Source organism: Pseudophryne corroboree, chromosome 5 (assembly GCF_028390025.1).
Source record: "Pseudophryne corroboree isolate aPseCor3 chromosome 5, aPseCor3.hap2, whole genome shotgun sequence".
NCBI lineage: Eukaryota > Metazoa > Chordata > Amphibia > Anura > Myobatrachidae > Pseudophryne > Pseudophryne corroboree.
Genome location: NC_086448.1, coordinates 781981759 through 781993644, shown reverse-complemented (window position 1 = coordinate 781993644; position 11886 = coordinate 781981759). Strand labels below are relative to the sequence as shown.

Genomic DNA, 11886 nt, shown 5'->3' with positions numbered 1-11886 from the left:
ATTTCGTATGCAGATACATCCGCAGTACCACAAAGAAAATAGGCATGTTGCATATCATTTTAATCAGCAGAAGCTGCTTATGTCCCTAGGCATACCAAATGCCCTAGGCATTTACTTAGTTTGCCTATGCCTAGGACCGGCTCTGTTCGCATGGACAGTGGGAATTGCGCAGACCTCTAAATCAGGCCCAGAGGGTGGATGGCAGCTGTGTAATCGACCTCTGCAGAAGTGCCCTGTGTGCATTGGTGTTTCATACACAGGACCAGCGGTATCATGGGCGTCTTACATACTGCAGCCTCAGCTTTCTGAGCACTTACCGTTTAATGGTCCTTTAATTTGTTATTTAAAACCAGGCTTGGACTGGCCCACAGGGGTACAGGGGAAACCACCGGTGGGCCCCGCTGCCTGGGGGCCCGCCTCCTGCTCTAAGGATCAGGTTCCAGAGTGCACTTGAATTATACATTATACATGTGTTACCTTATATACTGGACTATGGTGTATTTTCTACAGTGCATTGCTGTTATTAATCTGGTACATTATCATGCATGCAGCTGCTGAATTTACTGTATATATTTATGAAGGTGCCCAGATGTTGCACTCTCAAATGGGTAGTCAAACCAATGAGGTGGCAGGCCACACCCCCTCAGCAGACTGACCACACCCCTAAACTTGGGCCCCTACCACTGCATTACCCCGGTGGGCCCTACATGCCCCAGTCCGACACTGTTTAAAACGAATCTATTAAAATAAAATTATGCTCTGATTCCTTATAGAAAATATTTATTAAATCTACATTGTTGTGCACATTGATTCGTATTGTACATTAGCTGGCTCATAGCCGTGGTCTATGGGGTAACAGGACGGCGGTCTTATCTAACAATATGCGGCTAGTTGCTTTGGCTCAGTGAGAAGGGAACCACCTCAGGCAGCTTTCAGCTTCTCTCTTCTCTCTTCCTCTATTGCGTGAATCCGTTCTCTCTCCTTTATCAGCTGAACCCCGCAGTACGTCACAAACCAGATAGACGCTGTGCTCGCTGGGAAACCTGCCGTAAGCCAGACGGAGAATAATGGTTACAGTGTGAGAAGAGGGACATTTCACTATAAGCAGAATATTCCAGTCTGAAATGTTAGTGCCTGGACTTCAGGGGCACAGAGAGTTGGGCAAGACAGGGTCAGATTGCCTGGGCCCGGGCCTGTCTGGAGGGCCTGATGGGAAATTTGAGTAAAGGGCCCGCTTGGTGCTTCACAGGGAACTGTAAGCAGAGCGGGCAGCAGCCGTGCTTCCACATTGGACCAAGCACGCCTCTAGTATAGTACCAGGGCTTCCTAATGTCTCAGCAGCCCTGCTGGACATTATACTAATGGTACAACCCTGAGGGCAAAATGGCTCAAAAAACATTACACAGTCTGAGAATCGCCCCTGATTCACCTGAGTATTTTGGTTTATACTCATCCTTCCTGGCTTTATAAAAAGAACACTGGGCTGTATTCAGAGACAGAGGTCTATTTACTAAGCTTAGAATGGAGATAAAGTTGACAGAGATAAAGGGGGTCATACTGAGTTGATCACAGGCTAGCTGTTTTTAGCAGCCGTGCAAATGCATAGTCGCCGCCCACAGAGGAGTGTATTTTCGCTTTGCAAGTGTGCGAACGCCTGTGCAGCCGTGTTCTGCAAAAACAGCTTGTGCAGTTTCTGAGTAGCTCTGGACTTACTCAGCCGCTGCGATCACTTTACCCTGTCCGGTCCCGGAATTGACGTCAGATACCCGCCCTGCAAACACTTGGACACGCCTGCGTTTTCCCTACCACTCCCAGAAAATGGTCAGTTGACACGCATAAACGCCCTCTTTCTGTCAATCTCCTTGCGATCGGCTGTGCGAATGGATTCTTCGTTAAATCCATCGCACAGCAATGAACCCGTACGACGCGCCTGCACATTGCGGTGCAGTAGTGACCTGATCGCTGCGCTGCGAAAAACGTCACTGTGCGATCAGGTTGTAATGACCCCCAAAGTCCTAACCAACCCGCTCCTGTAATTTTTCAAACACAGCCTATGACAGTAAGGAGCTGATTGGTTGGTACTTTATCTCCGTCCACTGTATCTCTCTCCAAGGCTTAGTAAATAGACGCCTCAGTCTTAAACTCAAGTTGAAAGTTTTGAGGTTTTCTGCAATTTGGGGGCTGAGACCAGGGCTGGATTGAATGTGGATTCGCAGAAAGTGGGCGTCAATGCAACTACAGTGGGCGTGCAGTTGCAAAAGTACAGTAAGTACGTACAGTAAGTACGTACAGTAAGTACGTACAGTAAGTACGTACAGTAAGTACAGTAAGTACAGTAAGTAAGTACAGTAAGTAAGTACAGTAAGTAAGTACAGTAAGGGCGTGTTCTGGGTGCGTAGCCTCAAGTACAGACAAATGTGGTGCTGAAATGTCCCAATCACAGCCACCTGCCTGGGTGTGAGCTATTACCCTGGTGTACAGTGATGACTGCGGATGATGACTGCGTCCGATTGGTCTCAACAGGCCCCTTGAGCTGAGAGAACCCGACTTGCAGTGGCCGCCTACATGTACAAGTGCAGCTAAGCACAGCCAGGGCGTGCACATGTAATATATTGAGCAGCAGTAGACATTTCTTATAATCTGTGGACAGTACCTGTTATAAGAATCCTCTTAGCGACCAGCAGAGCGAACTCCAGGCTGTTGAGGGCTAAAATATTGTATAAAATAATTGCCCAGAAATTAGCTGCGCCGAAACCCCCCCGGATTCTCCTGGACATTGATTCTGGCAGCTTGGCCTACCGGGGGAAAATGCAGAACGTTAGCGAATGTACGGTAATCAGTTCTCTCTCTCTAAAATAACATATTACATGTTTAGTGTACATTAGTTCACAAAGATAGTAAATACAAAGTAACCTTTATGATGTCAAAATTTTTTAAACCAATCTCTTGTCAATACATTTATATGGAATACGTATGATATCCCGGCACACGGGGAGGACAGCTGTCACTATGGGGGGTCATTCCGAGTTGATCGCTCGCTAGCTGTTTTTAGCAGCCGTGCAAACGCTATGCCACCTCCCACTGGGAGTGTATTTTAGCTTAGCAGAAGTGCGACCGAAAGGATCGCAGAACGGCTACAAAAAAATATTGTGCAGCTTCAGACCTACTCAGCGCTTGCGATCACTTCAGACTGTTCAGTTCCTGTTTTGACGTCACAAACACGCCCTGCGTTCGCCCAGCCACACCTGTGTTTTTCCTGGCACGCCTGCGTTTTTCCGAACACTCCCTGAAAGCGGTCAGGTTGACACCCAGAAACGCCCACTTCATGTCAATCACTCTGCGGCCAGCAGTGCGATTGAAAAGCTTCGCTAGACCTTGTGTGAAACGACATCGGCCGTTGTGAAAGTACGTCGCGCGTGCGCATTGTGCCGCATACGCATGCGCAGAACTGCCAATTTTTTGCTTCATTGCTGCGCAGCGAACATTTTCAGCTAGCGATCAACTCGGAATGACCCCCTATACCGTCTATCGGACTCCCGGCAGCGAGGCAGCAAGTTCCCTCGCAGGCTTGATGCGCTTGCCACACTTTATATTCCCACTCGGTTGGTGGCGTGGACCAACCAACCAAGTGGGAATAACCTGCATTTGTTAGAATTCCGACTGACGGCATTTCACCAGCTGTCGGGATTCCGGCGTAGGCCTCCTGAACGCTGTGATTCCGACAGCCGGGATATTAACTGCATCCCATTTATATTCATACAGAAATGTCTATAGATTAGTTAACTTGCGAGCAGGGCCCTCTTACCTCTTACACACGGTATTGTTTTATTAATAATATTATTATTATTATTATTATTATTATGTGTTACTGTGTTCCCAATCACAAAGCACAAAGGGATACACTACCAGTCATAAGTTTTAGAACACCCCAATTTTTCCAGTGACGTTTACGCAGCCCCATTACACCCAGGTACGTTTAATGTCTGAATGTTCTCTGACATTTAAGCATAGAAGTAATAAACAATTGGAGGTAAAAAAAAAGAAATCATAATATAATTTTGTTTAACAAAACTTCATCTAAATGTTTGACTCATCATAGTAGCCGCCTGTTGCAGATTTATCCGCTGAACACACTCATGGCTTTCATTCTACAAGGGAAAGCAATTATTGTACAGGAAGTGCTTCCCAACACTGCTGCGGAAGTTCCTACAAATGTGTTGCACCTGTGGGCTGCATTACTGTTACAGTTGTGTCCAGCCCCATCTTGGCCGCGAACGAGTCACATGTGCGTATGCATCACAATTGCGACTAGCCGCGCCTGCGTGCGACTCGTTTACGGAAGCGTATGCACCATGCAATCCTATGGGACGTGGGTGCGTATGCAAGGCACCTTCACAAGCATGCTAGCTGCGCCAAACAACTTAATCGCAGGTACTTGTTGTTATCTGAACCCAATACTTGTTGGCAGTGTCGGACTGAGACATGAAGGGCCTACCTGGGGAATACAGTGGTAGGGGCCCATGCATAGGGGTGTGACCAGCCTCCAGAGGGGGTGTAGCCAGTCAAAACGGAGGCGTGTTAACCATTAGATCAGGGGTCAGGGAACTTTTTTACCTTTTACCCCAAAATATGTTTAGATACGCCGACGTTACCCCCTTGATTTGAAAGGAAGGAAATCATATATTATTGTGTATATATACTGGTTATTATCACTGTTTATATAGATAGATAGATAGATAGACAGACAGACAGACAGACAGACAGACAGACAGACAGACAGACAGATAGATAGATAGATAGATAGATAGATAGATAGATAGATAGAATTTTTTTTATTATTGTCGCCAATTATTTTTTGCCATTGAATAACCCATTCACAATTAACACAATTAACGCTTTCTCCCCAAAACAGAAAGAAAGATGGATGAGGGGGAAGGGGTGGGGGGGGGGGGCATGACTTTTAGGAGACAGATGGTCACATCCTCACCTCAGTAATGTCAGAGGGAATTTCCCACTGTTATGTGGGCCACTGTCTGATCCTGCGGAACTCCGTCAGCGGTCAGTCACAGAACACTTCAAGTTCTGTGTGTGGGTTGGCGGGCCACGGGCGGGAGGACAGGACAGCACAGGACGGGCGTGCATGAGGGAGCACGGTGTGACGTTAGCACGTCACACCATGGCCAGGAACACAGCACAGGGCGGCCAGGAGCACAGGACGGGCAGGAGGGAGCGCGGTGTGACGTCAACACATCACATCGCGAGCCGGCCGGTGCTGGACGGGGCTGTGTCTCGGCAGCGCGACCGTCCATTACCCCTGGGAATTTCATTTTCACCCCATTTGGGCTAATTTACCCCTGTTCCCTGACCACTGCGTTAGAGAGTGTATGGTCTGGGCCCCTTTATAAATATATTCCATAATTTGCCATATTAATCACTATAGAAAATACACCAAAGTCCTGTGCAGTATAAGGTAACATATGTATAATGTTTTTTTCACGTGCACAGTCTGGAACCTGATCCCTAGAGCTGGTGGATGGGCTCCCGTGCAGTGGGGCCCACCGGAAATGTTACTAGTGACCCCCTGTGGGCCAGTCAACCCTGCTTGTTGAGTTGCCGTGTGGGATGCTGGCCGAACTTGGACATTTTTTGGAAGGGGCAATTATGTACAAGGCTAAACCATGCAGCATCCCGCATTACATCCCACCAGTAATCTGAATTAGGCCTTTTTGTCTTCATTTTACATTCATTTTCAGTGTTTGCTAAGCCACGCTTTTTTTTAACCTCTAGCAGTTTACGATGTATCTTTGAGGTTTCTCTGCGCCCTAGGCAACATTTTAGCCTACGATTCCTCCACTAGGATGTAGTCAAAAGGTCGACAATAACATTGTCGTCATTCATAATGTCAACCCCACGATGTCGACAGTTATGATGTCAACACTGTGAAAATGTTAATAAGCAATGTGTCAGCATTGTCAGAATGTTGACACTAGGTTTCGGCTGAGGACAGGAGGGCTAGGGTTCAGCTGCGGAGGAAGGTTAAGGTGGCCATACACTTATGCGACTTCTTGGAGTGAAGAAGTCGCATACGATCACTCTTGAACCGCCCAGCAGCTTCCTGGCGACAGGATGGCATATGCTACATCGTATACACTCCTTTTGAATATGATGTATCGTATGCAACCCCAGCCAAGGCTGCCGGTATGATATATCTATAGTGCAGTACTTCCGATTTAGGGGCTCCGATCCGATGCTCACGGGACCACGCATCGGATTGGAGGTAAAACATGTGATTTGCCAGTTTTCATCTGATATATCGGGCAAAACGTTGGAATCGGATTAAATCAGGCAAAATCGCACTTTTTATGGGCACCTTTAGAGTTACAGCTGCCTAATGGGAGCGCCGGCCCTGGTAACTGTGCTGTAATGGTGCTTTCACTGAGTACAATGGGACTAATTGGGAGTAATGGGCTGCATCGGTGCTGTAGCTGGTCTGTAACTGGGCATAATGGGGGTCATTCTGACCCGATCGCTCGCTGCAGTTTCTTACAGCGCAGCGATCGGGTAGGGACTGCGCATGCGCCGGTGCCGCAGTGCGCCGGCGCATGGCAGCCGTCGTTGCCTAGCGATCGCCTCTGAGGCAGAGGAGGTCGCTAGGCGGGAGGGGGCTGGACGGCGGCGTTATGCCGCCGTTTAGGGGGAGCGGTCCGACCAACGCAGGCATGGCCGGACCGCTGTGGGGGCGGGCCGCGGCAGCTGCATGACGTCACACGCAGCCGCTGCGGGCCGGGGAGCGTCGAGTAGCTTCTGGCCAGCACGCTAAAGCTGCGCTGGTCGGGAGCTACTCTTGAAGTGCAAAGGCATCGCCGCTGTGCGATGCCTTTGCACTTCTGCAGGGGGGGCCGGACTGACATGCGGGGCATACTAGCCCTGTGCTGGGCGTCCCCCCGCATGTCAGTGTGAATGATCGTAGCTGTGCTAAATTTAGCACAGCTACAATCAACTCGGAATGACCCCCATTGTTGCTGTAATGGGGCGTTATCACATAAGTTCAGAAAGGACAGAGTTGGGTGTACATACGCTTTCTTTCAGACCGATCATATGCCCCAGGGATAGGGCAAAGTGCGCACTGATGATAGTGACAGGTATGAGACCATGGTAACCTATGTGGGTGTTGTGCTCACAGTGATACATGCAGCTCTGCATATGGCCAGATACGAACCCACTGGATCACCTGCAACACCGTCGGCCAGCTGCCGAAACCATGGGGTCACCCAAGCCGGCTGCAACAGCTCCAATCCAGAGGCAAGAAGGGTGCGGTTGTCTGGCACTGATTCTGCTGGCTGCTCTGCATCAGACATATTAGTCTGTGACATGTCTGCCCTGCAGAAAATTAGGAGCCATCCTTATTATTGTACCAGCAGCCTCAGTACTGCCCCCTCAGATGCTGGCGCCCTTAGGCAGCTGCCTAAGGGGCCCATTTATTGACATTATTTTTACTAAAATAATGTGAAAAAGGGTGGTTTTTGTTTTCACACCCGTTTCACATTATTTTAGTATCACTTAAATGTATTAAAGGGCATTTGAAGACGTTTTCATGAAAAACTGCTCCAAACCCTTTAATTGTCATTTCTTTAGTAGCTCAGATCGCATTCCCCAAACTTATAATGGGAAATGTGATGTGGGCCGAATTTACAAAAAAAAAATGTAATAAAAAAATACAGCAGTGCTGCCCTGTGATAATGTCACCAGCTCAGGCTGGCGAGATCACACGGCAGCACTGCGATGTGCACCCTTTTGCCCAGCTTTCTCTGCCCCTGGCACACTGTAAATCATACTTAGCAGCCCCAGGAGCCGGTGTCTGCTGCTCTGGTGAGCGCTGCCGGGAGCTGGGCCCCCCATATGCTGCGCTGTGACTCTGGTTGCAGTAAAGTGACGCTGCAAAGCAGCAGCACACTTTACAGCACCACGGGTCACAGCGGCGAAGAAGGACCTAGCGCCTGGAAGCGCTCACCGGAGCAGTGGACATCGGCTCCTGGACCGGTAAATATAAAATCCGGGGGAGGGGGGCTCTTTTGCGTGCGGGGGTAGTCGCGGCGGGGGACATCCCGGTGGTAGCGGTGGAGCATGCGCAGTAGGACATTGGGGTATTTTTTACAAAAAATACTCCGATGATGCTGCAGAGAGGCATCGCAGGGACAGAGCTTGCTCGCAAGCTCTGTTCCTGCATGCGATAATTGATACATCCATGCAATGTAATCAATTATCGCAGAGCAAGTTGGGTCGAGTTTATCACCTGTCATCCTCATCATCAGATGCGGATGGTGATAAATAGACCCCTAAATTTACCTAATGGTAGCACCGGCCCTGGAGGTATTCTAAAACTTTCAAATGGTAGTGTATGCAGTCACAATATAGGTCAACATTAATAATAATGTTAATAATAATTGTCCAATGCTAAAATGGTTATTGTAAAACATAAAAGTGAAGTAAAAAGTCTAAGTAATATGGAAACTCTGTTGGAGTCATAAACGTCTATTAACCATTTACTCTGTTTGCTACTAAAAGTGGCAGAAGCGTAACTTTTTCCCATCTGACACATGATTAAAACCTCCCAACATCTCTTTTGATCCTACCCTGACAGGCTTAGCTAATGCTGCCATTAGCCTACTATCTACACATTAGCTACAATATATAAGGACCCGCTTTTGTGGTAGATAACGGACACCTCAGCGGTGACCCTGACTGACCTCCAGTTTGGCGAATTGCTCCAACTCAAAGAATTTTTGAACCCACAGCTCAAAGTTCAGACCAAAGCAGTTGAAAACAGACCAGATATAGACAATATCACAGGGTCCAAGCCACAAGGTGGTGACCAGAAACGTGGAGATAGTGGCCACCAACTCCTTCCTAATGTTATTATGACCCTCCCCAAGGTAATCGTAGACGTATCTATGGAAGAGGAAAGACATCAGGATAGAGGGTAAGGACACAGTTTCAAAGATGCTTACGTGCAGTGTGTGGTTTACGTGTATTGTATGTTTCGTAGTTATGCACATTTATTACCTTCATATGACTTTAATCTATTGACAAGTACAAGCCCTCCTGCAACTTTACCTAAGTACATTGTAAATATCTTTCCAGATTTCTGCTAGGGGTTTCAGCCATGTATTTATACTATCGGGCAGTGTTGTTGTGTTTTTGTTGTTAGCACAGCACATGACCACTTTTGAGTACATTGTGTGTCATATGCCAGGGCAAAAAAACTATTATTTTATTAATTATTTATTCATTAAAAGTTTCTTATATAGTGCAGAATATTCTGTTGCTCTATGTAAGTCTTTCTTATGATTTAAATACATAGGGGCAGATTTAACAAAGAGTTATATTATTGTTATCTCTTGTTACGTATGGTAAATGGTGCTCCAGCCAATCAGCGTCTGTCATGTGTTTGAAAAGCGAGTTAGGAGCTGATTGGCTGGAGCACCATTTAACATACGTAACGAGTGATAAAAAGAATATCATTCATTGATAAATCTGCCCCATAGTTACAAAATGGAAAAGGAAGCTAGATAGAAACAATGGGCCTAATTCAGACCTGATCACAGCAGCAAAGTTATTCTCTAATGGGCAAAACCATGTGCACTGCAGGTGGGGCAGGTGTAACATGTGCAGAGAGAGTTAGATTTGGGTGGGTTATATTGTTTCTGTGCAGGGTAAATACTGGCTGCTTTATTTTTACACTGCAATTTAGATTTCAGTTTGAACACACCCCACCCAAATCTAACTCTCTCTGCACATGTTATATCTCCCCCCCCCCCCTGCAGTGCACATGGTTTTGCCCATTAGAGAACAATTTTCTGCTGCAATCAGGTCTGAATTAGGCCCAGTGTATCTTGTATAAACTGTTATAGGCCCTACACACTTGCCGATGTGTGCGGGCGATATGGAACGATTTAGTTCAGTGAGGAACAAGAAATCATTCATATCGCTCAGTGTGTATGCACCAACGATGAACGATGCGCGGCCCTGCGGTCATTCATCGTTGGTTCTCCGTCGCTTTGCAATGCAAGTCAATTTGGACGATGATCGATCATCATTCAGATCGATCATCGTCAAAATTGCAAGCATCACTGAGTGTGTAGGCCCCTTTAGTGTAAGGCTAGCTGAAGCTGGTTTGCCCCTATTAGGTAATATATAAGACATAAAAATGTAAAAATACTGTACGTGTGAAATACTTTAGTGAACATTGTGTTTTCATCAGATCAACATTAGTGTGTTACATACTTTCTGTCTGCATGTTTTTTCTGATTGAAATTGAACAAATACTGTAACTATAATAACAGATTGCAGAACCCATCCTGCGGTACCTTATATACTGTAGTAACTTACTTGCAGAGCCAGTCATTGATCCCTCTGTCAAAGTGCCTGTAACAGGAGATGAAATGACCATTAACTCACAAAGATAAAATATAAACATCTTGTTTCTAGAATAAAAGGCGATGAAATCTGTGTTATTATAATGTATCTTATCTCATCTTCATCTCTGTCTGCTAAGATTACTGGAAAATTCCGCTCTCCAAATGATGGTTTTAGAAATGAATCATCAGAGCCCCATTCCCCTGCGCTGGATGGAGCCCACAGTGACAGTGAGCATCGGGCATGGGAGCTAACTTTTTTGGGGTGCTCACATTGATTCTACCCAATTACTCTAAGGGCTATATTTAGGAAGCTGTCGCTTTTGCAAGCTGCTGCTCCAGGTTGGAGCTGAAAATTTAAAGCAGCATGCACATTAAGTACCGCTTTAAATTTCTTGCTTCAACCCACCAGGAAGCGCGCTGCCGCTTCATAAATATAGCCCTAATGGTTGGTTCTAAATCGGAGTGGGAGAAGGGACCTTCTGACGTCACTAGGGGAGGAGACACGTCACCAGGGGGAGGAGCTACGGCCGAACAGGGTACCCGAAAAGTACCCTCGCGGGCTTGCTTCGCTCGCCATGCTTCGGGCTCGGTGGCTCGCTTCACTCGCCACCGGGTTACTAAAGGTAATAGTTGGTGGCTTGGATAGTAGAGGAACTATCCCACTGGCCTAGCTCCTCCCACTTGTGTTGTGGCTCCTCCCCCTGACGTAAAAGGTCCCTTAGGCCACTTGGATCTAGCATCTACCTAGCCCTAAGGGGGATTTCAATTAGCCGCGGGATGTACCGCAGCTTTTAGCTCCTTGGTTAAGAGTCCGGAGGGTGTACTTAACATGGATTTCTGTGTGCACCCTTGGGGCTTACTGTGGAATAAACAGTCACATACAGATTTTGAAGACATGACTGCGGGCAGCACAGATACCATTGAGTATGGGCGTTTTAACAGAGGAGGAGGCCTATGTGCAACCTCCTCCGTCCGGGCCCGCTCCTCTGCAGCTGGCGCCTGGCAGCGCAATAGAGTCTGAGCACTAGGGGGCACAGACTCTATTGTGCATGTGCAAAACTCCGGGAAAATGGCCGCCATGTTATTTACCCAGAGATTTGCGGACAGATGCTGCCGCTGGCGGGGGACTCTGGAGAGGTGAGTATTAAAAAAATTGGTTGCAGGGTGTGCGTAAGCCACTGCCATAGAGCTGCTTCCTATGGTTTCACAAGCACCTGCTACTGTGTCCTGAAGCTGACCACTGATATACTACATCAGAAATCCAAGAGCTTCTAAAGTGGACAAGTGGAGAAGTTGCCCAACCAATCAGCTTGTAGCTATCATAGAATGTTCTAGGTAAAGGACAGAATCTGATTGGGTGCTATGAGCTCATCAGAAGGATTGAGACCCCATGAGCTGGAATGGCGATATGAGACAGGGCCGCACTAGAGGCTCAGCTGTGGTAATCTCTGCCAATCAAGCCCTGGAG

At 47.3% G+C, this 11886-nt stretch overlaps 1 protein-coding gene across 1 annotated transcript in view; it reads right to left on the bottom strand.

Moving 5' to 3' along the window:
- Positions 1-763: 763 nt before the first annotated feature.
- HHATL (hedgehog acyltransferase like) overlaps positions 764-11886 on the bottom strand; it is a 55856-nt gene continuing 44733 nt past the window's right edge. Inside the window, exons 9-12 of the mRNA XM_063924351.1 lie at positions 10390-10425; positions 8748-8949; positions 2654-2795; positions 764-1043 (exon numbers count right to left, since the gene is read on the bottom strand). Coding sequence (XP_063780421.1) covers positions 922-1043; positions 2654-2795; positions 8748-8949; positions 10390-10425 — 502 coding nt within the window. The 3' untranslated portion in view covers positions 764-921. The remainder of the gene's footprint in view (positions 1044-2653; positions 2796-8747; positions 8950-10389; positions 10426-11886) is intronic.